Source organism: Melopsittacus undulatus, chromosome 16 (assembly GCF_012275295.1).
Source record: "Melopsittacus undulatus isolate bMelUnd1 chromosome 16, bMelUnd1.mat.Z, whole genome shotgun sequence".
Taxonomy (NCBI): Eukaryota; Metazoa; Chordata; class Aves; order Psittaciformes; family Psittaculidae; genus Melopsittacus; species Melopsittacus undulatus.
The window spans coordinates 353,291-368,463 of record NC_047542.1 but is presented as its reverse complement, the minus strand read 5'-3'; the positions used below and the strand labels follow the sequence as shown (position 1 = coordinate 368,463).

Below are 15,173 nucleotides of genomic sequence, written 5' to 3'. Positions count from 1 at the left end.
AGGGAGTCTCCTGAAGGCTGGATGTGTGTAGTGGTGCTCTTAGGAATGAAGACAAGGCTGAGCAACAGGTAGGGAGAAATGAAACAGCAAACCCTGTTGCTTCCAGCCAAACTCTCTCTGTTTCCACTGTTCCTGAGCTTTAAACACAGCGACAGGAGATAACTGTGCCCTCTGCATCCGAGTGACCTGGGACAGGCAAAAAGGCTTCTGGGCAGGGGGAAAGGCAGCAAGAAAGGGAACAGAAAAGAGTTTCCTGGAGGTGATGTGTGTGAGATCTCCCTCCCATCACTGCAAAGGATGCAGCCAGTCCTCTCTCCCAAGGAACTGGAAACCAGTGCCTTTGGAAAGGGACTTGAAAGTGAAGCGCAACCTTCAGCCTTGTATTTGGTGGGTCTGTCTTTGAGGCACTCCCCTAGAAAGCCTGATCCCCGCAGTCAGGGCTGCTTGGGCTGTTCCTTTGCTTAGTGCAAGGGGATTGCTCAGTGTCTGGTCCCCAGTTCAGGCTGGTTTATCCTGGTGTCCATCGGGTTTACTCCAGCCCATGTACCTTTGGGCTGCAAAAGCACACAGCAAACAGCTTGCTGTGACAAGAGCATGGCAGAGAGGATGAAAACACCTCTTCCCCAACGGTGCTGGGAGGGTTGGTAACAGAAAATCCCTGTGGTCATCTGGCTCTTAACCCTGCAAGCTGTGGGTCATTGCACAGCAGCACCAGCGTCCCCAATGACGTGGGACCTGCACTGAAGAGGTCGTTCCGCTCAGCAGCAGGAGAAGGAATTGGAAGTCCCTTGTGCATCACATACCCAGCATTGTTCTCATGGAGTATTTCCTTGGGCTGACGTAGGCCACGGTCCCGTAACAGAATCCAGCTGAGTGCATGGGGAGTGCAGCCATGGCAGGGTGAAGATTTCACAGGGTACAGGGACGGGGTGGGAAAAGGCATATACAGCAGTGATTCCCACACCCTGGAATGTGGGAATCTGCATGGAGCAGTGTGGGATGTTTTAAAGGCAGGGGTCTCCAAAGGCTCTGCATTAAACCCTGAAACAAACAATCTCAGTCCATTTACTCCGCTCTGACTTACCCGTGGTTCTGGCTGAATACATCTCATACAATCATGGAATGGGTTGGGTTGGAAGGGACCTTAAAGCTCATCCAGTTCCAACCCCCGTTCCAAACGCAGGACCCCGTGGCTTTGGGAAGACGCAACATTCTCCTCAGCACAACCATGGAGCAGAAATGGATTTTAATACAAGAGACTGATGGGCTTTGATCCTAGAGGATCATGAGCATCACTTGTAACCGTACATCAGCCAAAGAGCATCCCTAAGGGCACAGATGATGCCAATGCTGCCCGGCTCCCCCAGCTCCGAGCGGCGGACCTACCCCTCGGAACATCTGCCTTCTGATTGGCTGCCGACACTGCACGTCACTGCTCGTCACCTTCCGTAACCAATGAGCGTGTAAAGAACCGCTTCGGGGGCGGGGCTTGCGGGGGCCGGGGTTGGCCGCGGAGAGCGTCGCGTTGGCGTCGGGGGACAGGTAGGGCCGGGGCGGCCGCGCCGGGTACCCTGAGGGGAGGGGCGGCCCGGCCCCATCCTATCCCATCCCATCCCGTCCCATCCCATCCTATCCCATCGCATCCCATCCCATCCCGTCCCATCCCATCCTATCCCATCGCATCCCATCCTATCCCATCGCATCCCATCCTTTCCCTGCTTCCCGTTTTCCCTTCCCTATTCTCCTTCCCTGATGCGCTTCCCGGGGCCGGGCTGTGGTCCCTCGCTGCGGCGGCGGCAGCCTGGGGTAACCGGTGGGCACCCCGAGAGGCCCGGCCTCTGAAGCGGGATGGAGCTGGGATGTGGAAGCTGCTGCAGCTCCGAGCATCCGGTGTCCTTGGGCGGCCATTGAGGGGTCGCCGCCGGGGGAAGCTCCGCGCCCGGCTCCGAGCGGGTGGGTTGGGTGCTGGGGGGAGCGCGGTGGGGCAGGGATGGGCAGCGCTCCATGGATGGAGCCTTGGAAGGGACAGGCCAAGGGGAATGGCTTGAACCTGCCCATTGGAGACTGAGCTGAGCTCTTAGGCAGAAGCTGTTCCCTGTGAGGGTGCTGAGGCGCTGGCACAGGGTGCCCAGAGAAGCTGTGGCTGCCCCATCCCTGGCAGTGTTCAAGGCCAGGTTGGACAGAGCCTTGGGTGCCATGGTTTAGTGTGAGGTGTCCCTGCCCGTGGCAGGGGGGTTGGAACTGGACGATCTAAAGCTCCTTTCCAACCCAAACCGTTTGATTCTGTGGTTCTGACTGGGGTGCAGAGGGTTAAGAAACCCTGCGATAAGCTGATAAGCCTGGAGTGCATTTTGATGGGGTTTGGCAGATCAGCTTGTTACAAGTGGCTGGTGTTTTGTTAAAAGAATAAAGGGAACTTGGTATTTGCAATCCTTAATGACCATTTTCAGTGTTGACAGGAGCACAGCAAACAGTGGTGGAATATTGCAGTGATGGAAACACTCATGGAATTATGCGAGTCAGGAGAAAATAGCCTGGAGTGAGCTGTGGGATTACCCGTGCCCTACAGAGCAGATTAATGAAGATGTTTATTACCTTCCCTCAGTAAAGCTGTGGCTTTTCAGCACACCAGGAATGATGCCACCTTGGGGACAGCTGCCTTTTGTGCTGCCCTCATGCATGGGGCTGCAGCCTTGTGGAAACTAAGTCTGCTATTGTGGCTCATATTCCTTGGATTCAGGCAAACACATGTCTCTGAACAGCCTTATCTGTGCATTTGCTTATGCAAAATACCACAATAGGGTGCTGGTGACTTGCAGAAGTCACTGTGTAAGGGGGTCAGCAATGCTTGGTGCAGGACTGCTGTAGTTGGCTCTAGAAGGTGGAAGCTTTTTCAATGGGAGTGTTTCTTGGCATCTGTGTAAAGTGTTTGCAGTTTTCTCACCGGCATCAGCACCTTCATTCAGGGATAAGTTTCTACCTCGTGAACAAAAGGAGCCATAAAAAGAAAGCTCCAGTTAACTCTTTATGGCTGCATTCAGCTGAGATCCTGTCCTGGATGTTTCTGTTTCCACAGGTTTCCATGATGTTTGCTCAGTGCAGCCCCAGGTGTGCGAGCCCCGTGCTGCTGCTGGTGCTGCTCTGCTGGGTACTTCCTCCTCCGGCACTAGGCAGCAAGGTGAGTGAGCAGCTTCAGACACACTGAACCGTGTGGGCAGTGCAACAGGAGCAAAAGCAGTGGGGAAGCAACTGGGTTTCACAAAGACAGGGAGTGCTGAGGTGCATTCTTCATGGCAGTGGCCTCTGCTCTGCCTTCTGCTGGCTTTTGGAGCTTGCATTTTATAGTGTGTTTGGGCAGGCACATGAACTGTGGAGTTCTTGAGGTGAAGGCAGCAGTGCAGGAAGAAGAGATGTGGTGTGAGGTCCTTCTCCCACCCCGAGGGCACAGAACTGTCCCTGCACCATCTCTCACTGACACCACCTCCTCTTGTTGTGCAGAGCTCAGAGGACATCCGCTGCAAGTGCATCTGCCCCCCATACCGGAACATCAGCGGCCACATTTACAACAAGAATGTGTCACAGAAGGACTGGTGAGTTGGTGTGGGTTCAGCCCATGAAAACCAATGCTCCCGAATCTCCAGCTGGTGCTAGGGAAGTGATTCCCTGCCTGTGCGTTTGCAGTGGAAGCAGTTTTGTTGGTAGGGGATGTTCAACCCAGGCAAGGAGCACTTTTTGAGCAGAGGAATCTGGGGGTGTGATTCCTTAAGCCACAGCTCTCAGCAGATACAGGGTGTACCCTCCTGTTCCTTTCACAAGGACCAGATCCCTGCAGAAGGCACTTGGACAGTCTGTGCCAGGAATTAGCTGAGAGCTGTGAAGGGAACTCAAACCTGGATCTGTGTTATCAGCCTGATGGGAAAGTTTGGACATAGGGAAAGTCACCCCAGTGTGCTTGCACAGAGCATTGCTTTCATCTTGGCCTGTTGCTGATTTGGGGCTCTCTATGTTGCAGCAACTGCCTGCATGTTGTGGAGCCAATGCCAGTGCCAGGGAATGATGTGGAGGCCTACTGCCTTCTATGTGAGTGCAAGTATGAGGAGCGCAGCACCACCACCATCAAGGTAAGCATGGCTCTGCTCCCTGGGGCTGGCTCCTTCTCCCTGCCGTGCCACAGCAGCCAAGGCACAGCCAGACCACTGGGTGCCTGGAGAAGAGCCCAGGAAGGGGAAATAAAACCATGGTGGTAGTGCCAGGGGCACCGTGTGTGAGCCAGGAAGGCTCCTGGCAGGGAGGACCAGGCTGCATGGGAGCAAAGGCTTCTTGCTGAGGATGACAAGCACCTCTGAGCAGGGACACATCCTGTTGTGCTCCTTTCACGTGTGTCCTGAGCTGGTACAGTGCGGGGAGGAGCAGCACGTTGTGGCACTTGTGTCTCATCAGCACTTCCTGCAAGTGCAGGGCACTTTCTAGTGAGCAAACTCAGAATGAGAGAGGAGACCCAGCATCCGAGGCAGCTGTGAAAGGAGCTTCCTGGCCTCTGTGCTGCTTCTCACCTACATAGTGATTCTTTTCCTCTCCGCTGTCCTTGACTGCAGGTGATCATCATCATTTACCTGTCTGTAGTGGGAGCGTTGCTGCTGTACATGGCTTTCCTTGTGCTGGTGGACCCTCTGATCCGAAAGCCAGATGCTTATACCCAGCCCCTGCACAATGAGGAGGAGAATGAGGTGAGGCTGTGCTGCTGGAGCATGTTTCTTGTGCTCCAGGCCCTTCACAAACTCCATTGCCCTTGTCTGGCCCCACTCCAGCACCTTCCACCTCCTGTGCTGGGGCTGCCCATGCCTTGGTCTCCTTCATTGTTTCTTTCCCATGCAGGATGCTCGCTCCTTGGCTGCAGTGCCCACCCCAGCTGGGGCCAGAGCCAACACGGTGCTGGAGAGGGTGGAGGGGGCCCAGCAGCGCTGGAAGCGCCAAGTGCAGGAGCAGAGGAAGACAGTTTTTGACCGCCACAAGATGCTGAGCTAGGTCTTTGCTGAGCACCACTTGCCAAGAGCCAGGGCAGCTCCGCTGTTCAACACGGGCAGCAGGTCATCCTCCAGGACCCTGTGGTGTTTGAAAGCTTTAACCCTCTCTGATTTACCATCTTCATGGAGAGCAACAGACCAAAATGGTTTTGTCCCCTTGCCTTTTGCCCCTCAGCCCAGAGGCTGCTGACCCCTTGCCTGGCTGAGGTCTGTGCTCATCGTGGCTGCATGTACATGGTTGGATGCATAGGCTGACTGGAGCAGACGCTGCAGCTCCAGTCTCCATCATCCCACTGCTGTGTTGGAGACAGGGATCTCCGTACAGTGTTGGAAGACAGCTGAGTCTTCCTGGGATAAAGATAGTGGGATAGTTTTTATGTGGTACTTCTCCAGGACAAAGAAGCCTCCTCCTCCTCTTCCAGTTTGCACCGATGTTAACTGGGCGTTGTAGTGCTGAGATGAGTGTGTTGTACTGGAAGGAAGAGAAGGGGGTTCCCTACCTGGGGTCAGCTGCTTACCCTGGTGTAAACAGGGGGGATTTCCAATCTCTTCAGTGGAATCTGTCCAGATTTACACCAGCATAACTGAGATTGCAGCTTGTTTCTGCATAGGAGATGCTCACAGCACTGGTTAGTACATTCACAAGCAAGAGACCGACAGGCAAAAGGTTGATTTACATGTTATTTTTTCCTGCTTTAGCAGTGGATAAAAACATACTGGGGAGAAAGCTTTCCATTGCACCCACACTGGTAACCCCTGATGCTCTCACAGCATGGTCAGGAGCACTCATGGCCTGGGCAAAGTCTCTGCAGGAGCAATGTAAACACTCCTCTGGGTCTTGGGGCCCTGGGAAGGGGACACTTGTGCTATTCCAGGCACTCCCAAGAGCTCTGACTGGACCTGGGGTGGGTGGAGGAAACTGAAGTGATTCTGCCATGGGTATACTGGTCCCATTGAGAACATTGGCAACGTCAGGAAGGTGCTGGGGATCATTGTGTAGCATCTCTATATTAAATGCAGACAAAACCCTATTACCTGGCTGGCTGTTTTTTCAGGGAAAGGTCCCATCCCAGCAGGTCTGGGGCTCCAGCACCAAGTGGCTGCTCCAGCTTCACATCCTACCAGGGTCTCATTTTGCTTTACCCATCCTTGTTCCATGGGCTCAATTGTTGGACCCCATTTTCCCTGTTCTTCCTTCTCAGTGTGAATCCCTTGTGGACACAGGGTGGTCCCTGGTTTCCCTCCTCCAAGAGGGGAAAAATCTGTTGGAAGGGTCTGAACAGCAGGATGGGGGCTGGATGGGAGCTGTCCTGGTGCAATGGGTCCATCTGGTGGCTGGTGCCCCCTCACCAGCACTGGGACATGGGTGACCACCAATGGCTGGGTTCTTGCCCTAGGGCCTGGGTGCTGGAGGGCGAGGGGTTTGCTCAGCAGTTACCCCAACCCCTCCTGGGGACAACTGGAAAATGGGATAAGAGGATAACCTGCAGGTTAGAAATCAGGAGTTGGTGACTCAGGTGGGGAGGGGATGGTGAGGAGAGGCTGCTGGAGGTGCCACTGCCTGGTTAACTGTGGCTTCATCAGATGATTGCCTTTGTCCCCTACCCCATCCTTCCTAATGGAGCTTCTGCTCCCCTCACCCTGCACCCAGACACAGCCTGGGGGCCCTGCTCCGCTCCCATCCCACATCCCTCTGGACACAGGTGCCAGCAGGAGCCAATAATTTAATTCCTCATCCAAACTAAAAAAGACTGGGGAATAAAACCAAGGAACCTCTGAGTACAAACTGCACCAATATCAGTAACCTGCCTCCTCCACGGTCAGCTGCCTGCCATGGTCCAGATCTCGATGCTCTGGATGATGAGCCACTCGCTCTGGTCCCGCGTCACCCGGATCCTCACACACTCCACAGGCCCTGGGATGCCCCTCTCCAGCCCCAGCCGTTCACAGCTGCCGTTCTCGAAGGTGCCCACCACGGTGTAGGCAGAGCAGTCCCGACCATCGCCGCGGCGCCGCCGGCCCAGCTCCAGCACCCCAGCATGCAGGATGTCCCCCCGGCGCTCGGCAGAGCCTGTGCGCACCCGGACACGGGTGACACGAGCCGGCTGCTGGAACACGATGGAGAAGGTGCTGCCGGCTGCTGGGTCCTTCCCCCAGAAGTACCCCTCTGTGCTGCTGTAGGCCTTGAGGGGCTCGTAGTTCTCAAAGACAGACATGGTGGTGAACAAGGCTGCCGGGGGGTTGTCCGGAAGGTCCATGGCATCCGCCTGGAACTCATCGTCCTCCAGCCTGTTGACGGTGCCCTGGAAGGAGGAGTAGAGGCCCATATGTTGGAAGAGGGAGGGCTTGAAGCGGATGGCGTCCTTCTGGGTGAGCAGGAGGCGGAAGTGCACCAGCAGCCAGTCGCAGGGCATCTCCTGGTAGAAGAGGAGGAGGAAGCGAGCCAGGCGAGGAAGGTCACTGGAGCGGTAGAGCTTCCCAATATAGCCCAGCTTGGAGAACTCCAGCGTGGCCCAGTTGGAGCCCTCCTGGGAAGCCAGAGCCTTGCGGATGGCCGTCAGGAAGGACTTGGCACACCACACATCATCCTCGATCATCAGGTAGTAGGAGGAGAGGTTGGCGGTGAAGGCGAGCAGGAAAGCGTAGTCCACGTTCTGCTTGGACCTGAACCTCACCCGCTCCTCGGGGTCATTGAAGTTCCTCTTGAGGCCCTCCAGGGTGGGATAGAACTCGTGGGGAGCGTGGATGAGCAGGAGCCGGCCCAGGAGGATGTGCTGAGCAAACCTGGTGGCGATGTTGGCGGCCACACGCACGTTCCACATGGGGTCTGTGTCAGCCAAGTGCACCACCACCACCATCTCCTGCAGCTCCTCCTCTGTCGACTGCTTGAAGAGGGACTGGAGCGTGGCTGGGAGGTAGTAGCCACGCGGGCGCTGCACTGATGCCAATCCCACCGCCAGGAATTCTGCAAGGCAAAGGAAGGGCTTTGGCTAGCTGAGGGAGGGACCTGGGATGTGCCACGGGGAAGGGGCTCCAAGAAGCCCTCTCCATGGCCAATCCATAATGGCCCCATGTCAAGGCTGGTAGGTCCTTTCTGAAGCTAAAGCCTCCAGCATGGGAGGCACCCAAATGGCAGGGAGGGCACAGGATGAGAAGCCAGGGCTCCTCTGAAGAAGAAATATATGGTGGAAAACACCTTTACAAAGGGCAAACGTGGGGAGGAGCAGAGCAGAGGCAGCGTGTGGGGAGGGATGGCTTCATGGAACGGCTGCACATCCTTACCCGCCTCCAAACCTCATGGAGATACGGCCTCACCAGGATGAGATCACCCCTGCCCTCCCCACAGCTTCCCTGCAGCTCCTCTGTGCAGCACCTGGCCCACACTGGGCCTCCGGTTTCAGCCCAGGCTCATGTGGGGCTGCTCCAAGGTGCTTGCATGGGAAGTGCTTTTCATGCACCGAAGAACTCGATCCACATCTCCCACACTGTGTGCTTGTCTGATGGATCAGCCCCCCCACCTCCACCTTCCTGACTGGAGCTCAATCCCAGGGAGAGGGGATCTCAGCCACCGTCCCAGTGGAGACCTGGGAAACCCAAACACCTGCAGTCACCCCAGACCCAATGTGCAGAAGCAGGGACCACGCTTGGAGCACACAGACCCTCCTCTACCCCTCCATCTCGACAAGGAGAGCAGCAAAGGTTGGCTGGGGAGGAAGTCCCCAGGTATGGGCAGGGGTCCCCCCCACTCAAAAAGGCTGGAGCAGGGCTCTCCCTGCCCGGTGGCAGCAGCAATGGGGCAGGTCCATGCCGGGGATTCCAGGGACACTCACTTTTGTGGGGTGACAGGGAGCCAGCCAGGAGGTGGTAGGAGACGTTGTGGAGTGCCGAGAGGCTGCCTGTGTCCCTGAGGATGCGCTGGGCTCCTTCCGGCTGCAGCAGCTGCAGGACCACATCTGGGGCCAAGGCCCTGAGCTCCACCTGGGTGGGAGCCGCAGGCAGCCAGGTCAGAGCCCAGAGCACCACAGACACCCGTGAGCACAGGGCAGTGACAACAGGGGAGCCCCTGTCCTGCCTTGGGCCACCCCAGGGAGAGGAGAAGGCAGAGCTGGGGTGAGGGTGATAGGGTGCGGGGCAGGGAGCAGAGGTTGGGGTCCATGTGGAGCAGGAGGGGATGGAGGATGCTCCCGTGGGACATCACCGGTGTGGGACTCACCTCTGGGGGATCCTGTTCCTGCCGGCTGCCCCCGTAGAGGAAGAGGAGGAGGAGGAGGAAGGAGGCTGCGAGCGCAGCCGAGAGGGAGCGCTTCAGGGAGCATCGCATAGCACCGGGCACACCAGAGACCTGTGCGAGGAAAGGGCACATCAGGCCAGGGCACATAGGGCAGGGGGACAGCTCCTGGGTACACCCCAGGGGTGATCCCTCCACCCGGAGCACCCAGCGGCAGCCATAGGGCACAGTTGGTGCCGTCCTGCACCATCCCTGTTGAGCGGGGGGGGGAAAGCGAACACCAGAACGCAGCCAGGTACAACACGCACCCCGCAGCACCCACACAGCGCCCGGAGCTGGAGGCAGGCGAAGCGCAGGCATCGGACACAGAGGGGAAGGGATTTGGGGTCAGGGCGGCCCTCGGGAGCCGTCACCGAGACCTCGGGACCTGGCAGCGAGCGCTGGGAAAGGCGCTTCCTGCATCGCAAGGACAAAGCAGCTCCCGCAGCCCCTCCTGCCTGCTCCTTGTCCTGCCTGGACAAGGAAACCCGTCCCTGCGGTGGGGGACTCGTCTTCAAGGAAGTCACAAAGTGCTTGAGGCGTTTATCCTGCAGCAGGGGCTTGGCTCCTGGGCTCGCCTGGGGTTTTTCCATTATAAATATGAGCTGGAAGAGGAACTGGAGACGGAGCGAGCAGGGCAGCCCCAGCCGGGTGCTCACAGCACATCAGCCTCTCAGGTCAAAGCAGTTTTGAGTGCAAACGTGGAGGAAAAGTCCTTCCAAGCCATGCCATAAGCAATTGGGAAAGCTCTCCCGAACCAGGGCTGGGCTTCACCCAGGGCTGCTCCTCACATCCTGCAATCCCAGCCTGGTTTGGGTTGAAGGGACCTTAAAGCTCCTCCAGCTCCAACCCCTGCCACAGGCAGGGACCCCTTCCACTGGAGCAGCTGCTCCAAGCCCCTGTGTCCAACCTGGCCTTGAGCACTGCCAGGGATGGGGCAGCCACAGCTTCTCTGGGCACCCTGTGCCAGCGCCTCAGCACCCTCACAGGGAACAGCTTCTGCCTCAGAGCTCAGCTCAGTCTCCCCTCGGGCAGGTTAAAGCCATTCCCCTTGGCCTATCTTTACAATCCCATAGAGAAACAAAGCAGTGCAGTCAGTTGAGCACAACCAGGGGCCACAGCCCCATCCACGGGTTGCAGCATCCTCTGGGCTCCTGCTGCCTCCATGGGGCATCTGTGTCCTTGCTCCTCATGCACCTTCCCCACAGCTCCACACCCCAGTGGGGCTGTTCCCAAACACTATCCCACTGCAGGGACACTGTGCTGGTGGACAAGAGCTGCCAAGAGCCCCCCATTCAAACTCCTCCAGTTCTCACTGGGAGACTCCCGGCCTCACGGTGCTGTGTGATGCAGCGGCCGTGATTCAGTCCAGCAGCGAGGGGAAGGGGAAGGAGTAAATACACAACCTCGGTCCCACGAGGCCTGAGAAAGGGCCGGATGCTCCCTGTGTGCAGGCGGCTCCAGCTGCTTCCTCCGGCACTGGGCAGAGCAGGGCTCTGGCATAGGGAGGAGGGGAACAACCAGGGCTCGGTGTCCCGCTGCCAAAGCACCTTTTCCATGCTGAGGGAAACTGAGGCACGGGAGAAGGTTGTGCATCACAACCAGCTCGCCTGCAGCAGGGATCAGTGCGGGGCAGGATGTAGCCCAGCACCAGCCACCACTGCTCTACAGGGAGGAAGGAGGGGGAAAGCCCCATCTCAGCAGCGCAGGGATCCCAAGCTTTGGGTCAATCCAGGTCTCCTCCAGCCCCACAGCACAGGGCAGGCTCTGCTTGGACACTCGGCTGTGAGCCGGTCCCCAGCCCCGCATCCCTCCCCGTGCAGCCCCATCCCAGCGCCCCTCGGTCCCCCCCCCCCGGGGCAGCGCAGACTCACGGGGTGCGCGGCCACGCTCCGGTTCCTCGCCTCGCAAAGCCCCACCCCGGGCCCTCGCCGGCCTCCCGCAGAGGAGGAGCGTCCGGTGCGGCCGCTGCCCCGAGCAGGGATGGGGGGGACCCGGGTGTGATGGGGCGCAGGGTCCCAGCCCCGCTGCGGGAGGGATGGGGCAGCCTCAGCCTCCCCCTGCGACGGCACCGGCTGCATCCAGCATCCGAACGCCCCAGGGCCCGGTGGGAACCTGCCCTTTGGGCGGCACCGGGCTGGGAGCTCCGTGAATAAGGAGCTGTGGGGTCTTTCTGCCCCCGTTTCTTTTCCAGCCCTTGTGCTGAGGTGGCAGAAGTTGAGAACTGCAGCCCCCAGAGCTGCCAGCATCCCCCCCCCCCCGGGATGCCCAATGGGGACCCGCACATCCCAGCTCCTCGCTGGAGCATTGGGCATCGCAGCCCTGGCTGAGGACAAAGCCTCTTCCAGCCCCACCGGCCAATGTGAGCCCTTCCCATGGCCCAGTTTGTCCCCTGCTCCTCCACCCTCCAAGCCTCATTTCTCTCAATCACTCCCCTCCTCTGGACCCCCAGTAGGAACAGGGCCCTGGAGCACCCATGAGTTACCCAACAGTTCCTCAGCTCACCCACAGCATCCAGAGAGGAAAACCCTTCCCTTGCCTCCATCCCATCCTGCCTGCTTATCCACACAAAGTGTGGAGCCCATTCCCTGGCCTGAAGCTCTCCTACCTTCGGAAGGGCCCCAGTGTCTCTTCCCAGGCTTTGTCTTCTACCAGTCCGCTGGGACACCCTCCAGCCCTGGTTGCTCGCTGTGGGCTCAGATGGAACTGCCCTGCTCCGACAAACCTGCAAGGACAAAGGTGGCTGCAGAGAGATAAGGGACAGCAGGAAGCAGGTAATGGCACTGGGAAGGGGAGGAAAAGGCATCCGCAGGCTCCCGAATCCACTGGCTTTCCCTGTTCTCACGGTGCTCGATGGTTAAATCCTTAAATTCCCATCACGGGATGCCGGTGCCTCTGTGCACGTGGGGTCCCGGGAGCTCAATGGGGACACCAAGGCCTGTATCTGCACCTAGACAAGGGCTGAGTGACACCAGGACAACCAAGGGAGCTGGAATCAGACCTAGGAGTGACTGCACATGGCAAGGATGGGATGTGGGGCTCAGGGGGGATGTGGAAAGGACCAGCAGCAGCTGCAGGAACCAGGGCTCAGTGCTTCCCACCCATGCAGGAAGGAAAGGGAGGGTTGGGGCCATGGCCCCCAGACACAGCCCTGGGGTCCCCATGGGACCTATGGGTGCAGCAGGCAGCCCCCACTGCAGAGCCCTACCCTTTGGGGAGCACACCCCACTGATATGAGGTGCAGCAGAGTCCCCCTGGGGTCCTCATGGGCCATCTCAAGGCACGATTTGCCCCTCTCCAAGCACGAGGCTCTCCACGAGCCTGCCCATAGTGGGAAAGGAATTCACAGCCAAGACACAGCCCCTGGTGCCTACCACGATGGGGTCTTGGGTCCCCCCATCTGGGGCTGGAGCGAGCACCAGGTGGGACAGGGACAAGGGAACCATAGTAGGTTCCAGCCACCTTCCCCATAGCCCTGTCCTACACTGCATCCCCAGCAAGGAGAGGGGCAGGGGGAGGCTGGGGTGAGACCAAGCTTCCATGATTCCCTTGGGGAAACCGGAGAGCTGGGCTGGATCTGCTTACAGCCCTTCCATTATTCAGGAGCCTGAGCAGGTAAACCAGGGCCCCACACAGCAGGGAGAGCAGCACGGCTCCATTTCCACACCACGAGGACCCTTTTGAGCTGCATCCTATGGGAAAGAGTGATTGCCAGACAGCAAAGAGCTGCTGCTCCTGCCTGGAGCCCTGGCAGGGACCATGGAGAGTTGTACCAGAGCCTCATTGCACCCCAGCCCTGGGGAACACTGAACAACCTTCAAGAGAGGCTGGGTTTAGGGGGACACTGCTTGGGCTGAGCTCTGGCCTGGAGTCACCCACATCAGGGAGCAAACCTCAACGTGGGGTTGGGACATGCTCCAGGGAAGGTAAGGGGAATCATGATGCCCTGCAGCCAACAGAGCCCAACCTCTGCAGCATCCCTGCCGCCTCGCAGGCCTCCTCATGCGGACCTCAGGAGTTCCCAATCCCTGCCTGTGCTCGGCACGCCTGCAGCTCCATGGCCATCACAAGGTTTGCTGCTTGCAAAGACAAAGGTCACAGAATCATTCTTCATTTTGTACATTTCAGGCTGCAGAAAGGCTGTCAGGGGGAGAGGCACCACTGTAGCTAAACAGCCTTATTCGAACCCAGCAGGAAACATCCCATCCACCAGCTTCCTGCTTTACCTGCACCACCCAGACCTGCCTAGGGAGTGGTGGGGCTGGGAGCCACCAGTCACCATCTGGAGCTGGCGCTGCTGGAGCACCTCTGCCCCAGAGCACGGGGCCACATCCTGGCCATGCCCTAGGCCTGATATGAACATTCCTGCTCTCACACACACAGCGTCAGGATTTGTTCTGGATTTCTTCACCGGAGCAAGAGCAAGGCACAGGGCAGAGCTGATGGACACCAGCCTGCTCCATCCTGCTGCTCCGTCCTGGCTGGGAAGCAAACACCTCTGCCTCCACCCTCTGTACCTGTGTCTTGTGCACAGCCCAGGCAGCGATCACCAGGCACATGGCACTGGCAAAACAGGTTTCAGGGTCTGTAGTGGAAAACACATTCAAAAGGACTTTAAAACACCTTGGATTCTGCAGGAAACAGGCTCTGATTGACAGACACCTCCCCAGGAGAGCCTACACCAGCCAAAAAGAGCCCCCCAGGCCAAGACAACAGGCACCTGTGCAGCTGATGTTCCTTCTCCCACTCAACAGCAGTGGAGAAAGTCCACCCTGTGAGCCCTGAGGACTTGTCACAAAGCTCAGCAGTATTTAACCCCACCACAGCAACATGACTGTTACTCACCCCGTGCTCCGGAGCAGCTTCCTCCTGCACAGCACCCACGCAGAGCACCTCAGCTGCAGCCTCCACACAGCTCCAGCACTAACCTGCTGCCCTTCCTCTCCTGCACCACAAAGGCAAGCACAGCTCGGGCCAGGCTTTGCTATCATGGGAACCAGCTTTGTTATCAGTCACAGCACGCTTTTATTGCCCTTATCTCTACTTCAACTAATCTTGCTCCAAAACCTTCCCTGGCGGCACCAACACAAGTCCAGCAGCAGTGAAAAGGGGAACTGTGAAGGCAGAGTTTTCTCAAGTATGTTTGAAGTCAACATGGCAGAGCCTTCAATGTAGATCCAGGTTTGGGTCCTCAGCTGGTGATTTAGAGTGGCAGAGACATGTGGAAGGAACTCCTCGTGGGCACCTGTGCAGGATCATGGGGTATTTGTATGCTAATTTCAAACTGGGATGGAGAACTTCCTCCTTCCAGAAGCTTCACTGAACATCATACAGGGGAAACCACTCAGTGACTCCTGCTTGAGGCAACATCTGATGAGGAACAGGATCGAGGAGCTAGTGATGAGTAGGCAGCAAATCCCAGCCCAGGGTTCCTATTGCTTCTGTGGCTCACCCACACAGCAGCTCCTCCTCTGCCTGCCACTGCACCTCCAGGAGACCCCATCTGCAGCAGCAGGATGTGCACCTCCTCAACTACACCTCCAGCCTGCTCTCAGGAAAGACAGAGTCCTTCATCACTGCTGCAGTTTCATTTCTCCCCTCCACCTCCTCTCCCTCCCTCTGTTCAGCTTCTTTGAAAAGCACCTTCTGGGGTTAAAGGTTTAGATCTTCTCAAACAGGAAAGAGCAGTGTGAGAACTTGGAGTACCTTTACATGCAAGAAAGACTTTTGCCTTACATCTCCTCCTTGAAAGAACTCCTTTTGTCTGATCGTTTATGCTTTTTCTTTCCTTAAACTCAGATCTGCTGGACTGTGACTTACTGGATCCCTGCTGCTTTCAGACACCCAGAGACCACGCTGTGTTGGAACACCATCCTGCTGCA

General features: G+C 57.7%; 2 protein-coding genes across 7 annotated transcripts; one reads left to right on the top strand and one right to left on the bottom strand.

Moving 5' to 3' along the window:
• The first annotated feature begins 1,497 nt into the window (after positions 1-1,497).
• TMEM9 (transmembrane protein 9) lies at positions 1,498-6,055 on the top strand. Of its 2 annotated transcripts, none has more exons than XM_005140806.3 (6): positions 1,498-1,542; positions 3,077-3,178; positions 3,499-3,590; positions 4,013-4,121; positions 4,596-4,727; positions 4,876-6,055. In XM_005140806.3, exons 2-6 carry the CDS (start codon positions 3,083-3,085, stop codon positions 5,023-5,025), a joined length of 579 nt encoding a protein of 192 aa, XP_005140863.3. In that variant the 5' UTR covers positions 1,498-1,542; positions 3,077-3,082; the 3' UTR covers positions 5,026-6,055. The 2 variants fall into 2 exon arrangements, with proteins under 2 accessions (XP_005140863.3, XP_033925863.1); XM_034069972.1 differs by lacking the exon at positions 1,498-1,542 and adding an exon at positions 1,695-1,953.
• LOC101871763 (alpha-1,6-mannosyl-glycoprotein 4-beta-N-acetylglucosaminyltransferase-like) lies at positions 5,692-15,134 on the bottom strand. Of its 5 annotated transcripts, none has more exons than XM_034069967.1 (6): positions 14,137-15,134; positions 11,900-13,367; positions 11,166-11,318; positions 9,238-9,366; positions 8,855-9,002; positions 5,692-7,989 (listed from the first exon to the last, which is right to left on the bottom strand). In XM_034069967.1, the coding sequence occupies exons 2-6, from the start codon at positions 12,095-12,097 to the stop codon at positions 6,845-6,847; spliced, it is 1,773 nt and encodes a 590-aa protein (XP_033925858.1). In that variant the 5' UTR covers positions 12,098-13,367; positions 14,137-15,134; the 3' UTR covers positions 5,692-6,844. The 5 variants fall into 5 exon arrangements, with proteins under 5 accessions (XP_033925858.1, XP_030910492.2, XP_030910491.2 ...); XM_031054632.2 differs by lacking the exon at positions 11,166-11,318 and having other exon boundaries at positions 11,900-12,016; positions 13,259-13,367; XM_031054631.2 differs by lacking the exon at positions 11,166-11,318 and having other exon boundaries at positions 11,900-12,016.
• Positions 15,135-15,173: the final 39 nt, after the last annotated feature.